Source organism: Rattus rattus, chromosome 5, assembly GCF_011064425.1.
Source record: "Rattus rattus isolate New Zealand chromosome 5, Rrattus_CSIRO_v1, whole genome shotgun sequence".
NCBI lineage: Eukaryota > Metazoa > Chordata > Mammalia > Rodentia > Muridae > Rattus > Rattus rattus.
In genome coordinates, this window is record NC_046158.1 from 125542385 (window position 1) to 125559525 (window position 17141).

Below are 17141 nucleotides of genomic sequence, written 5' to 3' on the forward strand. Positions count from 1 at the left end.
GCGGCCGCGGGCGCGAGTACTTCCGGTAGTGCGGGCGCTGGGTCGCGCTGAGTGGGTTGGAGGCTGGCGGCGGCGCAATGACCACGCTCCGGGCCTTCACCTGCGACGACCTGTTCCGCTTCAACAACATGTGAGTGCGGCATTGGGCCAGCCTCTGTCTTCGCGGCGCGGGACAGGGTCAGCCTCGCGGGGCCGTGGGCCGGGTGGACGCTGCGCGGGTGCGCTGGCCGGTGACCTTGGCCGAGGCGTGGCGCTCCGGGTGCGCCGGGGTGATGAGGAGCTGGACTGGACACTGTGCTCCCGCTCTCTGAGGCGGGCTCACTGAGGAGGGTGGGCCAGGAAGGAGCGCGGTCCTGGTTAAATTGTATCCCAGTGAAGTAACCTTGCGATGCTCCCGGCCCTCTCAGCAAGTTGTGGTTAGTGCTTGGTAGTTACAGTAGCGGAGCGCTCAAAGTAGACTGCCTTTTTCTTTTCTTAAAGGGTCTCATTTTGTATCCCTGGGCTCCTGGAACTATGTAGACCAGGCTGGCCTAAAACTCACAGATACGTCTTCCTCTCTCTCTCCCTAGTGCTGGGATTAAAGACATGCCCCACCACACCCAGCTAGACTACATTTTTTTTTTTTTTTTTTTTTTGATTGGGGATCCACTGTACTCAGGAACCCCGGTGCCGGTGCTGGGTGGTTTCTTTTCAGTCCAAGTTTAAAAGACCCGTGATTTGCCGATCTCCCCTTCTCTCTTTTTAAAAAGAAAAAAAAATTAGTTTGGAAAATTATGACCATTTAAAAAGCTCAGCATTTTACCGTGATCACCAATAGACACATTACCTCGATTATTTGCTTGACATAACAGAAGTACGGATCGGATGGTTCAGGTAGCAGAAGGGAAAAAACTATGGGGTAGATAACGATGAACATTTCAAAGAGGGGATGAACTTTGATGAAGGAAATTTGGTGAGGAGAAAGTTGGGGGGGTGGTTGCAGGTAAGAAAATGGGAGTGTGAAGCAAGGGTAGGCCTTTGCTTCCGGTGAAGCCAGGTTTAATTACTATGTTAATTGGTTCAGATCAGATCCGTTGCGATTTCTGTTAGGTCCAGCTTCTGTTAAATCCTCTCTGTATTTAATACTTGCGGCAGGCACTCATGTAATAATAAGCCATTTAATCTTCACAAATTCTGTCATGTGCTGATGTCCTCAGTTTCTGGGTGAAGGAAAGGATTGGGACACACACACACACAACCCTGACGTGGAGTAGGTGGAGACTGACCCTGGCGATTGTTAAAAAATTGGTCCCATGGAGCTGGAGAGAGATGGTTGTTCAGTTGTTAAAGCACTGGCTGCTCTTCCAGAGGACAGGGATTCACTATCCATGGAGGCTCACACTTTATTGTAATACTCATTCCAGAGAAGCTGATGTCCTTTTCTGGCTTCAGTGATAACCAGGTATGCATGTGGTGTACAGACCACATGCATGGGGTATAACACACCCATACCCATTAAATAAACGAGAAAAGTTGACCGGGGCACTCAGGCTGAGGTCTGAGGATCACAAGTCTGAGGTCCTTTGGTATCCACAGGAGATTATTGTAGGATACACCAAAATTCAGTGATGTGCAACCTCCTTATTAAAATGGTGTTGTGTGCAAATAACCCAAGCACTTCCATGTACTGTAAATCAGTAATTACTTATATAGTACAATGAACATGTTTTATAAGGACTTCCATACTGTTGTATTAGGCAGTAATAATGGGGAGGGATACAGGCACATGGTGTTTAAAAATCCTTCAATCTGAACTCTGACCTAGTGAGTACAAGGTGATTGATTAGCGGCGATAAAGTAGACAGGTAAGCCATTGAGGATCCTTGGCAATGGCCTAGAATGATAATGGGAGATGCTGTGTAGCTGACACAGTGCCTGAACTTAAGAAATAGACAGGCAAATCATGCATATGCAGCTTTAGGAAGAGACAGTGGCTTAATGTGGAAATGGATAAAGTAGAAGGAAAATACACATGAACAGATATCAAACATTAGGTCTCAGCTCACCTGGCTTGGTAACACCTCCTCTTGTTAATGGTAGTAAAGGGGCCCACTTTCTCATTTTGTTAGTAGGCCATGTTAGGAAACAGTTGAGTCACAAGGTTAGGTGCTTGAGTAAATGAAACTGAAAAGGCCAAACCAAGGTAGGAGGAAAACAGTGGGATCCACAAGCTAACAAGAGGACTCCAAGCAGGAGGTGTGCACTGTCATGAGGTGATGATGGCTGAGTGTGTGCTGCATTTGTACACTCCCTTCAGGAGAGGCAGAAGTGCAAACACCAGAGAGAAACAATTGTTAAGTGAAGTGTCCTCAGTGGTAAGAAGAGGGAGGGGCCTGCTAGCCTTAAAATGGCAGAAGAGCAAGCAGTGTCTGGGTGCAGGGGCTTTTGGGTGGGTGAAGTCAGCTAGAGGCCTTGGCTGTTTTCTTCTTACACTTTTTTTTCCTTTTTTGTTTCATTTTCATGTGTTTAAGGAGAGAGAGGAAGGGCAGAGAGAGTTGGACAGTTGAGGTGAGCCAAACATGTAAAGTTGAGGGTTGCGGTGTCTACAGGGCAGGGCCACAGGACCCAGAGGCCCTCAGGATTGGTTCATGATGTCTGTAAGGTCGAAGCTGTTCTCACAGCACTAAGGCCAGTTGTTTTGTTGGTTTGCCTACCATGTTTTGTGTAAGTCTCTGAATATAGTAAGTATCTTGAGCGCCAGAGGAGTCAATGGTTTTCTTTTTATTTGACACTGAGAAACTACATTGCCACTGTCACTATTTCTTAGTAAAATTATTCATGTTAGTTAAACATGTAATTATTTTTAAATGAATAACTTAAAATTGAAAATACTTATATAGCCCGTAGACCTTAAGGTTCTAGTGCTAAGAAACACTGGTTGGAATACCCTGGGTCGGAGTCTGCTGAGGGAAGCCAAGGCAGGAACACGGAGGCAGGAAGTGAAGCAGAACACATGGAGGAGTGCTGATAATGGCTTCTTCCCCCGGGTAGCTCCGTCTGCTTTCATACACCCGAGGGCTACCTGCCCAGGGATGGCACCACTCACAGTAGCCCACATCAACCACCCATTGATTAAGAAAATGCCTCCTGTCGCCTATAGGCCAGTCTTATGGAGGCTTTTCCTCAATCAAGTTTGCCTCCTCCCATATGTCTGGGTTTATGTTGACCAAAATCAACCAATACACAGTAAGTAAATACAATAGGCTTGTTTGTCAAGTGTAAAGTGGGTTTTTGCATAGATTAAATACAGAACTCCCAGTTACACATTAAGGAAAGAAAGAAAAGCACTTCCTCTTGCTGTCATTTTAGCAAAAGCAAGTCCAGAACTGAATTCTCTCTTCATGCTCCCTTTGAGTGGTGCATGAGTCTTCATTTCTGCCTGCTCAAAGGCTGTTTTGTAAAATTTGTCCCTGCGTTTGTGTTCAGTTTCTGTCTCTTACAAAGGGTTGGACTCTGTGTTTATTGAGCAGCACAGAAAGCATCACATGGGGGAAAGAAGGGATACTTTACAGAAATCTGTAACAGTTTTACAAGGGATTCAGTCTCTGGCTCCAACTGATCCCAACTGACAAGACAACAAATAGCATCACACAAATCACTGTTTATCAACCAATATCCAAATGTACACTGTATTCAGTGTTCATGAAGGATATTCATCTCAGAAGACTGCTTTCAACCTCTGTATTTGCTGCTTTCTGTAAGTGACACACATACATTGTTCTGGATCAGGAGGATGGAAGAATATATAATTTAAGGTTAAAGCTATTAGGTTCTAAACATTGATTACATGGAAATCCAAGGCAAGTAAACTGATTGTTACAATGTTCTCATTTTTTTTTCTTTTTTCTTTTTTTCGGAGCTGGGGACCGAACCCAGGGCCTTGCGCTTGCTAGGCAAGCGCTCTACCACTGAGCTAAATCCCCAACCCCACAATGTTCTCATAAAGGCAGGTTAAGCACACAGGCTGAGGACACAGTAGGCTACTATTCTCAAGTAATTTTAGGGTGTATTAGCAATTCTGGTTGTGAAGTCCAACAAAAGTTCCAATCTTTAGGGATTTAAGAGTTATTTCCACAATACTACATCACTACGGGTTTTGAAACCTAAAGGGTTGAGAACTACTGGACTAGAGGAATATAGACTACCTGACATTCTTCAGTCTCAGATTGACAAGAAAGGGAAACAGTTGAAAGTAGCTGGTTTTGAGCCTGGGGAAATGATGGGGAGAAATGGTTGGAGATGGTTTTCAGGAATGTTGAATTTGGGCTGGTGTGATGGGACATGTTGGGTAGTTCCCCAACCACCAGGGCTTAGTTGACAGGAGAGAGTAGTGTGAAAGTAAGTGAACTTCAGTTGAAAGTATATGGGGTCTGTGAGGATTTGGAGGAGGAGGAGAAAAGGTGGAGGCAGGAGAAGGACTCCCATCCACTTTGAGAAGGGGAAATTGTGGGCAAAGTCCCAGAGCTGGGCAGGGATGATGAGATGGGAGTGGGTTAATTGGACTGGCTGTACATGAGACACATGCCTAACTGGTTCTCATGTCTGCAAGAGTCTGATGGAGTAAGCTATAATTCTGCTTATAAAGAGGCAGTTCAGTGAAAAAGTACACTCTCTATTAGTGTACATGTGGCCTGGGTCATTTAAACTATCTTCTTTGGCTTTCAGGTTGGTTTTAGAGTTGTAGAAGAAATATGGTTTTTTTTTTTTGTTTTTTGTTTTTTGTTGTTGTTGTTGTTTGGTCAGTTTTTTGAGACAGGGTTTCTCTGTGTAGTCCTGGCTGTTCTGGAACTTGCTATTGTAGACAGGGCTGGCTTTACTCTGACTCCTGAGTGTTGGGATTAAAGGTGTGAACCACTATGGCCAGCCCATAGTTTGTTTTAAGTAATATAATCTTTTAAGTTGGGCTCAAAAATTCTAACTCTTGCTCTTTTCTTGTTTTTTTTTTTTTTTTTTTTTCAGTAATTTGGATCCACTTACAGAAACTGTATCCTTTTTGAGAATTAAAAAAAAACAAAAAACAAAAAACCTAAGGATTGTTTATGAAGAAGAAAATTGGAGCAGAAGAAAAAGATGAGTTCTGAAAAATGTTTTAAGGAATAGGTTCTGAAAAGCACAAGTGACACTGAAAACATTTACAAAACTGAGCAGGAGTGGCCTTAGGCTTGCCCACAACTCTTAAGATAATGACTCAGTTACACTGCAGCGCTACTGCTCACCTTCCCATAGTAATCCTGGCTGTGCATAGACAGCAGCAACGGCACAGGTAGTCGGGGCCTGTCTCCCTCTGCTGTGAACCAAATCTAGAGAGGGTAAGCGGTTCCATGATGTCTCCAGCAGTCCTGCTCAAGAGAGCCTGGGTCTTTCTGGCATAGACGGCTTCCAGAACACGTCTTTGTGTTTCTGGGCACGCAGTCAACAGAGGGGAGGCGATTGCTTTGGGAAGCACCACACAGCCCTTCTCTCTCCTGACTTGTTGCTGAAGGAAATACAGGACTTTCAGTAATAACAGTGTCTATCATCCAGTAGAAATTGAGCAAAGGTGTGTCGTTGGGGTATTCCTGATTGTGCTGCAATAGCAGATCAGTCAGTGGCGTACAACAGAGATAGGATTTCTAAACAATGTCCACTGACACTGCTGGGAGGAGCTGATCGCTTACTAGAGGGCAGAGGCTAATGCAGACATAGTTCAGTCTCACCCGTCAAAAGGCATGCAGACTAAAATCTGAGAACCCAGTTTAATGTATCAGATATCCAGAACTGTGGAAAGTCACAACCCAGTGCTGCTGCTGGCTAAGTAAGGCGCCTTCTGAGAAGCTGCTGGTGCCACAGTCATCTGGCACAGTCTTTCTGAAAAGCATTTTAGAAGAAATGCCATTTCCTGAAGACTGAACCAACAGGCAGTTTACTCCAGGGATTGGCAAACGTAAGGAGCATGGACCAAATCTGGTTTACCATTTAGTTTTTTTAAGAATTTTTCTTACCGGGATACAGCCATGTCGGTTGATTTACATACTGTCTAAGTTTGGGTAGATATGACAGACTTTTGGCCCCCAATACCACATCTTATTCTCCCTTTACAAAAATAGTGACATTATAAAAGTTATTTTAAGAGAATTGTGTTAGAAAATTGGAATGTCACTCACATTCACCAGTAAGGAAATGGTAAATTAAGCTGCATTCATCAAGGACATCAAGGATCTAGACATTTTTTAGAAATTAGAAATGGCCTAGATGTCTCCTGGCAGAGGGATGAAGTATTTTAAGTTGTGTCCTCATGCCAAGGGACACAATAAGTATAAGCATCAAGAAGCCATATCAGAAACAATGGAATAGAAAAAACAAAAAGCCCTCAAAGCACTTACATGACTGTGTAGGATTTTGAAGAATTTCATATCACAGAAATTTTCCCTTTGGGAAAATGGCAGACTACAAATTAACCTATGCTTTGACTATATAAGGCCTGGGGTTTATGTAGGGAGTGGGGACATGGAGGGGAGCTCATGGTAGTAGTCAGTTGCTGGCCTGCTGCCTGAGTTCTGGAAGAAGAGACTGTCCTTCATAGGAGTTTCAAGGCTAACACAGACGAAGGGGTTTCCTGGGAACTTTTTAGTAGAAAATGTATTAATAGTGTCTTTTTATGTAATTGTACCAGAGAGCTGACAAAAGGTGAAACAAACATGGCAGTGAATCATAGCAGTAAGGACACCCTGGTGTTGAAGAGTAACCATTCTTTCTGAGTAAGAGGGCCTCGCCTTGTGTCCCAGTCTGGCTTGAACTACAGATGCTGATGCTGGAGTGCTGGGTTACAGGCACAGCCAGGCCAGGCAGGCATTTCCTCTGAATATAATTGATTCCTTAACAAATGTAATACTTGCATAACTATAGTCAAAGTAGAAACTAGCCATTGAAGTCTCCAGTGTGATTCAGGAAATACAAATGTTCTATGTGCCAAGCAGTTGCTAGAATAAACATGAGAGAGAAGCTGAATTTCCAGTGCAGGGTAGATGGACCATGAACAGGAAGTAATCTTAGATGATAAATGGCACACATAACCATAGGTGCAATCTGATCAGTCTGGAGGCAGACTGTACGAGATTCTGTTTTCTACTAGATGGTACCATATGCATTCTACATCTAGAGAGATGTCCAGGCCATTTTATTAAAAATTAAGTGCTGATGTAAATATTCCATTTCATGGTATTAGAGAAGTTACAGTGTACTAAGTGGAGGATAAAGTGACAGTGGGTGTTTGCATGTGGGTGTGAAGGGTGGATGTAGAGGCTAGAGGTTGACTCAGTTGTCTTTCCTAATCACTCTCCACTTTATTTACACGGCTTCCCCTATGTGCTGGGATCACAAGCAGGCAACCAAGCCCGTCTAACGTTTATGTGGAGAATAGGCATTTGGACTCCAGTCCTCAGCTGACAGCACTTTATCCACCATGCTGCCTCTCCAGCCTGATGGTAGTTTTTGTTTTGTCTCTACATAGCCCTGACTGTTCTCCCTCTGCCTCCTAAGTGCTGGGATTAAAGACATGTACCATCATACCTGCTGTCTGATAGTATATTTTGAAATAACCACCCATACAAGAATACCCACAGGAAAATGCTCTACAAGGAACCTTTTGCTCTTTATTACGGCCCATATTCCTTAACAGCTCTAGTATGGGATTCCTTTTTACTTACAGTACCTTGCGCACTGGCCAGAGTATTTCATCGTTGCCGAGGCACCTGGCGGAGAGCTAATGGGTTATAGTAAGTACAGTACCACTAGTACTTTTTTGGGTGAGTAAAGATTTTAATACAGGTTTCAGTCTGCTTTACTTTAGAATTTGGTATAAATCATGAAAGATGGCGTTTTATTTTCAGATCAATTACTAACAGTTTACCACATCTCTTCTGTGTCCAGCCTTGCACTAGGCCAAGAAATACAGCAGTGAACCTAACAAATGACTGTAGTCTTTGTGGATCGTTCTGTTAGATCTCTGTATGGTTACTTTGTATATAAGGCAGGGATTAAGGTATCTCTACTTAAACAACTGCTACTGGAACTATGAGTAGCTGCAATCATACATACATTGTAAATCTAATGTAAATGTAGCTATTTGAAAAAAAACCTAAATCTATTTCAATGTATCTTATTTGAACAAACAGTATCCTAGTCTTTGTTCTTAGGTTTTTTAAGTCTGACTTTAGAAGTAGATATAGAATATCGTTTGGGAGTGGCATTTCAAATGAAAGTTAATTATTAGCTTGATGATAGTACTTTAAAGCTTTGGTGCGTTTTTTTATTTTAAAAGAAACAAATGGCAGATTATGAATTTTTGTGCAAATTGGTGTTTTAATTACCGATGCGATTTTCTGTTGGCAGTTATGGGCAAAGCAGAAGGCTCAGTAGCTAGGGAAGAGTGGCATGGACATGTCACAGCTCTGTCTGTCGCCCCTGAATTCCGCCGTCTTGGCTTGGCTGCTAAACTTATGGAGTTACTAGAGGAAATTTCAGAAAGGTGAGAGCCCGTTTTTCCAATACACGTGATTATGAACTGTCTCTTTTCTGAGTGTCGTGGCCTGGACTTAGAATTTTATTTTCAGCTTACATTAGGTCCTGCAGCTCTGCCAAGCTCATAGCAGCACCACCGCTGCTCCTCTGCTGTTGGGGAAGATTCGTGCAGTGTTGTGTCCAGCCGTAGACAGCTGAGCTGACTACATAGCCGGACTCAAAATCAACCTTTCAAGGATGGTCTCTGGTGTTCTTAGCACTATAGTGGATGTTTGCAGGCCCAAGTAGCTCAGTTTCAAACTGGTTTCTGTTCCAACAGCTAGTAGCCATCTATAGGAGAAGAGGAATGATGTGCCATCCACTACCCAGGGATGAGTATATTGTGAGCACTGAGTAGCTTTTTAAACCCTGAAGCCAATGCAACATAATCCATTTCCAATGGTTTGCATGTAAGCACCAGTTAAATCATAGCAAGTATAAAGAATCCCATTTCATACAAATTCTGTCATCAAGAGTTTTGATGTTTTTCCTGAACATATAAAATAGCCTGAAGCCAGGGCTAAGCATGGTAGTACATGCCTTTCCCTACAGAGGCGAGAGGCAGAGGAAGACATCTCTTGAGTTTGAAGCCAGGTTAGTCTACATAGTGAATGCCAGGTCAACTGTGGCTACAAAGGCTGTCTTGTCTTTAAAACAAAATTAAATGTCCCACGTACCTCTTGAGTTTGAGGCATTTAGGTAATTGCCAATAATATGACTTTCAAAGAAAGCTGTCATACCTTGCTCACAGTGAAAGATTTTAGAAAAGAAGGAAAAAGGCAGCACAATTATATAAGAGAAGGGTTCCTCCATTTCCTAGAAGGGACACAAAATGCCTATGTACCTCATTTGTCAAGTTGCTGCCTAAAAAGTGGTATGAAAGGGGATAGTTACAGACCTAGAGGCTTTGTTTCCACAGGATTGGTAGATTTTAATAAAGACAATTTTTTAAAGAAGTAACTAGACAAAAGTGCTCTGAGCCAACTCACACACCAGCCCGTTCAAAACAAAAACCAAATCCTGCTTCTTTCTTTTTTTTTTCATTTTTTCTTTTTTTTTTTTTTAAAGGTTTATTTATTATATATAAGCACACTATAGCTGTCTTCAGACACACCAGAAGAGGGCATCAAATCCTGTTACAGATAGTTGTGAGCCACCATGTGGTTGCTGGGATTTGAACTCAGGACCTGTGGAAGAGCAGTCAGTGCTCCAAACTGCTGAGCCATCTCTCCAGCCCCTCTTTTTTTTATTTTGAATGGTTTTTAGAGACGGGTTTTTCTGTGTTAACATCTTTGGCTGGCCTGGAACTCTCTCTGTAGATCAGGTTGGCCTCGAACGCAAGAGATCTGGCTGCTTCTGCAGAGCCAGTTCCAGGATAGCCAGGGCTACACAGAGAAACCCTGTCTCAAAATCATAAAAACACAAAAACAAACAAGCAAAAAACCCAAACACCCAAACTTATTTGTTCTCCCTGAACTGAATATAAGACAGAAGGAAAGTTTTAAGAAGGCAGGATATACACACATTTATCAATAACATTGTGTGACAGACAGGCTATCGGGAAGTGGGTTCTAACAAGCTGTAACCTTGGACATAATTAGTATTCTATTTAGGTAATTACTAACCTCTCTTCCCCTCCAGTTTCTGAGGTTTCATTGTTCTGTTTGAGTGTGTACAGAGACGTACATTATAGTCATGTCTTGTTTAGATGTACACTAAAGCAAGAATAAAATTTTGATACAGGAGTAAAAATGTAAAGAGAAGTTAAGTAGCTATAAATGAATAATGACTACAGCGAAAAGACAGACATGGGCTAAGGATGAGGCTCTGTAGTTATGTATAAGACCTTGGGTTCCAGCCCCAGCAGTGCCATGAAGAAAAAAATGCATAATGTTTATAGGACTGTGTAAGGTTATAAAGATTGAAAAATAAAGAAAATATTAAATTATCTTGCAAATTATAGCCAAAAGGAAGTTGATTTCTCATATTGATAATCACTATAGTTGGATACTTACTACCATTGTTAAGGGGCCATTGCATACTGACAAGTGATTTGGCTGGGAAGATGGCTTGATGTAAGCATGAGGGCCTTAGTTCAGATCCTCAGAACTCATGTAAAAAGTTGGACTTGACAACACACCTCTTGACTCAGTTGCTAAAGCAAGATGGAGGATAGGAACAATTCCTAGAAACCCGTGAGCCAGACAGCTGCGTCTTCATAGTGGAAAACCAGCAAATCAGGAAGACAAAGACCCACAGCTGTCCTTTGATTTCCACACACGCCAGGACATGCCACACAGACGTGCACGTTCACAAAAATATTTTAAAAACTGAATCCATTGAACATATAATGATGCTGTATACCCTGGACTAGACAAATTGTTAATCAGCTGAATATGCTTCTTTATAAGAACTGTCAGGTAGAAATCAGCTAGGGAACAGAACAGAAGTCAGCAAAGCTTTTCCAGGGCAGAGAGTAAATACTTAGCAACTGCATAGGATCTGTTGCATAGGTTGGCTTAACAAACCAACACTGTTTAAAGCCATTCTTAGTGTGAGGATGATGCAAAATTAAAGTTTGTAAATCTACCCTACCTTAGTAGTAGTAGCTGGACCTTTTTTTTTTTTGGATGTAGTAAAGTAGCAACCAGGGAAACATTTTGCCTATTGACTTGTTCCACCATCTTTACTGAAAAATCTCCCGACATAAGAGTTTTGTCAGACTTCAGTCCAAGTGTGGCGGCTCACACCTGTAATCCTAGCATGCAAGAGGATTGTTGAGCATCTGAGGCCAGTCCGGGCTCCCCACGGTAATAAGTAAGGTCAGTTTAACACAGCTTTTAGGCAGAGGCATCCTTGATGATGTAAGGAGGAAAATCTGAGGAACTGGGAACTGTTGCCAGGGGGCACAAGTTGAAGAAAAACTGTTGGTAAATAGCTTTGGTGAGTGAAAAGAATTATGATACACCAGGAGCCAGGGTGTGGACTGGACTGAAGAAGAACCACTATTGAGTAGATGCAGTGTATTTTGTAGCAGTCTAGAGAACAGAAGTGGGGGAAGTAGCAAAGCCATGGCAATCAAAGGTACACGTTCAGTCCCTCTTCATAATGTTCTGGAAATTTACACAGCAAAGGCATGTAGGAAACAAGGGAAGAGGAGGCAGCAAACTGCTGTCACAGATAGAAAAAAAGAATGCACAAGTCCCTAGAACTAAATGAAAACAATAAAACCAGAAAGAAGTATTGAAATTGGCATCAAAAGCATATGCCTCCCGAAAGTACTCATTTATAAAACTTTATGGGGAGACATAAAAGTGACTGACCTTAGAGTAAATGTAATCACACCCAGAATCCTACTTAGGTTTTTGAGGGTGCTATTAATATAGAATACAAGGGAAAAAGAAGGAGCAGCAAAAATGTCAATATTCAACAATGGGCAGCTAGCTCTGCCCTCTCAGATCCAATGTGCAGCACAGACTATTGGTGCAAGAGTGAGAGCAGAAGATTAGAACATGAGGAATATGTCTAAGGGTCTTGGTGTACCTGAGGGTGAATTAGATATCAGGGTGGGAGTTTTCAGTAAAGATGGTGAAATGTTTCCCTGGTTGCTACTTTACTACATATAAACTTCAGACTTATTTAAAACATGGACATGGAAAAGCAACAGAGTATAATATCCAAAGTCTCCCATAACCTCAGTGTAGAGACCTTTTTAAGTAGGCTATAAACAGTGCTGACCATATAGGGAAGGCTCATTGCTCTTCTGAGTAAAAGTAGCGTAACTTTGTTCACCCAGAGATAACTAACCTAAAGTAACACGATGGATGCTTACAGAAAACTCAAATATTGCAGCATATCCAGCACACATGGTAGCCACTGGGGGAAAAAACTGAAAGGTCATTAAGAGCCATTCAAAAGGAGACATTTAAATGGTCAGTAGACACAAACCTCTCATTAGTAATTAGAAATGTATATTAATGTCACATCAAGATACTGTGTCTCATACATAGGAGTGGACTTGGAATAAACAGGTTAGAATTTAATCAAGATGACAGTGTATATACCATGACACAGCAGTGAGATCCCCAATTAGATACTGTATCATGAGATGCTCAACAAAAGTTATCCGTAGTAACATCCTTTACAATAGAACTGGAAATGTTTCTAGAGGACCATGGGCAAGTTGTATGTTCATACACTGAAAGGCTAAACAAAGTGAAGAGAATAAAAATAGCTCCAGTAACTCCAGAGGCTCAGGACTGACTGAGGTCACTCACAACGCAATACCCAACTGATTATGCTTACAGAAAGCTCACAACCAAAAACGAAAGCTTAATAGGCAGTAAACAAGGAGACAGCCTAGACACAGAATCAGGATGTGAAGAGCTTTGAGGAGGTGGAGGTATTACTGACCAAAAGGAAGTCTGGTAGTCACCAGCAGATCCTACAGCAGCTATGCTTGGGTCCTTTTTCTGTATTCTGAAATAGTTACCCGAAATAGTAAAGTGGTAATAAAAGATGTCTACTTCAAGGTTGTTACTACCATCCCCAAGTAGTCAACCAAGGATTCTTTTTATGCCATTTTGTAGCCAAGGCTGGCCTCGAGCCCATTATGTTTGTAGCCCAGGCCGGCCTGGAATCCACAGTTCTTCCCCTTCAGTCCCAAATCCTAGGATTACAGGCCTGTAATCCACAGTAGCGCCACACTATGCATGGCACTAGTATTTTTAAAGATGCATAGAGTTCTTACAGTTTTAACATTTCCCTTTTTTTCCTTTTTTCTTTTTCTTTTTTTTAAAGAAAAGGTGGATTTTTTGTTGATCTCTTCGTTAGAGTATCCAATCAAGTTGCTGTCAACATGTACAAGCAGTTGGGTTACAGTGTCTACAGGACAGTCATAGAGTACTACTCAGCCAGCAATGGGGAGCCTGATGAGGATGCCTACGGTAAGCTTCCTTCTGTGGCAGTAACTCCAAGAGAAAGTCAAAATAGTTATTTCCCCACCACAAGCCTACATACTCATTTTAATAAATTCAAAAGAATTACATTTATGAATTTAGGAATAGTTAATGTAGACTAACCAGCCAGTGGTTAATTTCTATAAATTATCATTTCATGGTATAGATGTGTTCTTTTTCTAAGAAAGAACGTTTATATTAGTTGGCTTCTAGGTGGGATTTGATAAGCAACTGTTGTAACTACAGTGGGAGTCTTGTAAGTACATACATACCACTTAGGATTACATGGAGGGCACAAAACATGATGGGAACTTAACCCACACACTCAATCTGGTTTAAGAAAGTTTGGTATTAGTTGCTTACATTAATCTTTGTTTGCCAACAGATATGAGGAAAGCACTTTCCAGGGACACTGAGAAGAAGTCCATCATCCCATTACCTCATCCTGTGAGGCCTGAGGACATTGAATAACCATAGGCAGTGGTTCTTAGGCAGGCGTTCCAGACAGTTTGTGGACATATTATTTTCATAGGATGATCTTGGAGCTCGTAGGAGGAAAGCAAGCATTTAAGTCTTAAAGACTTCAAAACATGCAGGCTATGAACTTACTTCAAATCTTATCCTTCCAATGAGCAATGGCATACATGTTCAACTGTTTGCCATAGTAAAGTTCAATCAAGGCAGCTAAGTCAGAAGGACACGTTCCACTATCATGGTTGACAGTACATGCCAAGGAAAGACTCCTCCATCCTCCTCCTAAATCCTGTGCCTGAGAACCACTGCTGCACATATATAAATATATATATATTTTATTTTGTATTGATCTGTTAATTGAAGCTTTAAAAGCATATATGAAATGTATAAATCTGAGATGTATAGTAAAACACATTGTTGACTATGAATGTTTTCTGGAAGTTTGTTGTCTTTTAGTCAGAATTATGGAGGGGTCATTGTTTAGGATATGGTGCCTCTCGTTTTGACTTTTTTATATATAAAAACATTTTTAAGTGCATATCTGAAATCATCCCTGTCTGACATACCCAAGTTCCCTTCTTACTGTGAAACCCTGATTTTCTGTTAACACTGCTCAAACCTTTGAATGTGAGACTTTAATGGGAAACAGAATCTAACTCCAAAAGATCATGTAAAGATAGATAATCAGACAGTAAAGAAGTAATCAAAAAGGTCCACGTGAAATGACATTAAAATGCATGTTTGTTGGCATTCATTCTTTTTTCTTTGAGGTAAGATCTTTTTACATTCCTAGGGTGAACTCAACTTCCAGTAATCCTCAGGTGGTAGTCAGGACTATAAACATATATATGTACCTTAGCACTTGGTTTAAAAGCTCTTACTTTAGAGAGGTCTTATTTTGAGATATTAAGGTTGGAGAGAATGAATTTTTTGTTCTCGAGGAGGAATAAAGTTTCCTTCAACTATCACATCTGCCCATGCTTGTTATGAGTGGACTTTTAAGAGCAAATTCACTAATTTGTTTCTTCATGTGCATGAGCAACATACAGAGAACTGCCCTAGGAAGATGTGGCTTAGTTATGGAACTAGCATTCTGAACTGCTTTCACCTCCATCTTGAATCTGCACTAACTCAAAGGACATTCAGTGACAAATTCTTCCTGACTAGCACCCTTAGTATTCAATGCACACTCAGGTTAACGCCTGAGCCTAGTGCTAGTTTGGTGGCTGAAAAGATCTTATCTAGTAGTACTGTTTTCTTGTAACTTCCAAAATTACCTTATTTTCTTACCTTATTTTCAAGACCCAATTTATATTATTATTAAACTGCTTTTATTCCCTTAGATGGATATACTTACATTTAATAATCAATTGTTTACTAATGGTTCTTTTAGGTAGAAACTATTCTTGAAAGAACAGTTGGTGAACAAAAGAAAAAATGGCTGTGAATTACAGGATAAGTAAAACAGTGCCTCTCAGGGTAGGCAAATGCAGTATGAGCAGAGCACCAACAAGTGTGTTACTGTGCTACTTCCAGTGCCATCATCACCGTGGGTCTTTTGGACTCCTGCTGTTTAATGACAACTGTTAAACATACTTTGTTAAAGCTCACACATCCTAAGGCATGCTGGGAGATGCAGTCTCCAGGCAGCTTTATCTGCAGAATTCACAAAGCTTGGGACTGGCAGGAGTGCTCTGGTGAGTCATACTTAACATGGATGTTAACATAGTAGACCCAAGATTTCCCAAACTGAGTGTAGGACACTGTGTCTCAGGATCCATGTATGCAGGCTATTGTTTTCCAAACAAGCTTCTATAACTAAGCCAATAAAGACTTGGGGTCAAAAAATCACTACAAATCAATTCACATATTTAGAGACTATATAACCCAAGTCCATTTAATTCTATGAGAAGTAGACACATGATGCTAAAAAAGGCGCTGGGGGCAGGGAAAGGTGTGCTGTTGGAACAAGACTGACATCAGCATATTCCTTTTCTAATGGAATCACCACTGCTTGAGAAATCGACTAAAATGTACAGCCACCATATGAAGTGTTAGGACTGGATTGAACTCGAGTTTTGTGGTTTTAATTAATTAAAGAGACATGAAAGCTAAAAGTTTCAGATGCATGTACACCATCATGAAAAACCTGTGCCTATTCCTAGAGGATGGACCTTGAGCACTGAGAAGTCAGCAGTCCCACCTAAAGTATGTGCTGATGACACATACACACACGAATTCCATCTTATAAAGACAGTGGGAGCAAATGCTAGAAATGCTTGGACTCAAGTAACAAAACTGTTACAAAAATTTCCTTTACTTGCAGTTTCTCATACATAGTTAACCCAGGAGCATTTTAAAAAATAATTCAAAGATGTCAAACAACTCCTTACTGGGTAAATATATAAAAACATCCAGAAGTCAAAGTTCTAAACTGTTAATTTATACAAAGCAATATAACATTTAAAAAGATGAGGATTCACTCTCATCAATGTCCTTATCTGGATCCTGTTCGGCAGCTTCTCTTTCCTGTTGCTGTTTCTTCCAAAGCTTGGCCATCGCCAGCAGCTTGAGGTTAGGCTGGTTGGCAGCATCCTCTGGAAAGATGTAGTCATAGTATTCTTCCCATCCGGCATCAGACTACAGAAATAAATACATTAATTAAAAGGTGAGCAGGCACATAGCTGGAGCATGCTTCACTCAGAAGAATGTGTCTGGGAAACCTGGAGTCCAAATTCAACCATGGTTACCATACAAAGCAACATCAGGTCCTGCTGTAGAAGGAACAGAGGGCTGAGCCACCGGCCACTCAGAGGCTGTGACTGCAGCGCCACACAAGCTCACTGAGAGTGAAGGACCAAGTGGGAGGAAGCTAAACATCTAAGCACGGCAGCTCAACCCAGGTGCAGCCATGACTTACAATACTAAAAAAAACTGTGGTTTAGGGCCAGAAAGGCGGCTCAGCTATTAGGAACACTTGATGCTCTTACAGAGGACCTGGGTTAGGTTTCTGGCACCATCATGGTGGCTCACAACCATCCAATAGCTTCAGTTCTAGGGGATCTAACATCACTTTCTGATCTCTGAGGGCACCAGGTATGCATGTGGTATATATATACACCCGTGTACGCA

General features: G+C 41.5%; 2 protein-coding genes across 3 annotated transcripts in view; one reads left to right on the forward strand and one right to left on the reverse strand.

The window, feature by feature from the left end:
* Naa20 (N-alpha-acetyltransferase 20, NatB catalytic subunit) lies at positions 1–14449 on the forward strand. Of its 2 annotated transcripts, none has more exons than XM_032904348.1 (6): positions 1–130; positions 4999–5023; positions 7703–7823; positions 8410–8545; positions 13378–13523; positions 13921–14449. In XM_032904348.1, exons 1-6 carry the CDS (start codon positions 78–80, stop codon positions 14004–14006), a joined length of 567 nt encoding a protein of 188 aa, XP_032760239.1. In that variant the 5' UTR covers positions 1–77; the 3' UTR covers positions 14007–14449. The 2 variants fall into 2 exon arrangements, with proteins under 2 accessions (XP_032760239.1, XP_032760240.1); XM_032904349.1 differs by having other exon boundaries at positions 7703–7793; positions 13921–14441.
* Positions 13366–17141, reverse strand: part of Crnkl1 (crooked neck pre-mRNA splicing factor 1) — a 17736-nt gene continuing 13960 nt past the window's right edge. The window contains exon 14 of the mRNA XM_032904347.1: positions 13366–16649. Within this exon, the coding sequence (XP_032760238.1) occupies positions 16473–16649 (177 nt within the window). The 3' untranslated portion in view covers positions 13366–16472. The remainder of the gene's footprint in view (positions 16650–17141) is intronic.

Excerpts from the sequence above, each read along its gene's own strand:
- Naa20 (XM_032904348.1), top strand. The coding sequence starts at position 78 with ATGACCACGCTCCGGGCCTTCACCTGCGACGACCTGTTCCGCTTCAAC. Across the intron at positions 5,024-7,702 it reads TGGATCCACTTACAGAAACT|TATGGGATTCCTTTTTACTT; the intron begins GTATCCTTTTTG and ends TAACAGCTCTAG. Across the intron at positions 13,524-13,920 it reads GCCTGATGAGGATGCCTACG|ATATGAGGAAAGCACTTTCC; the intron begins GTAAGCTTCCTT and ends GTTTGCCAACAG.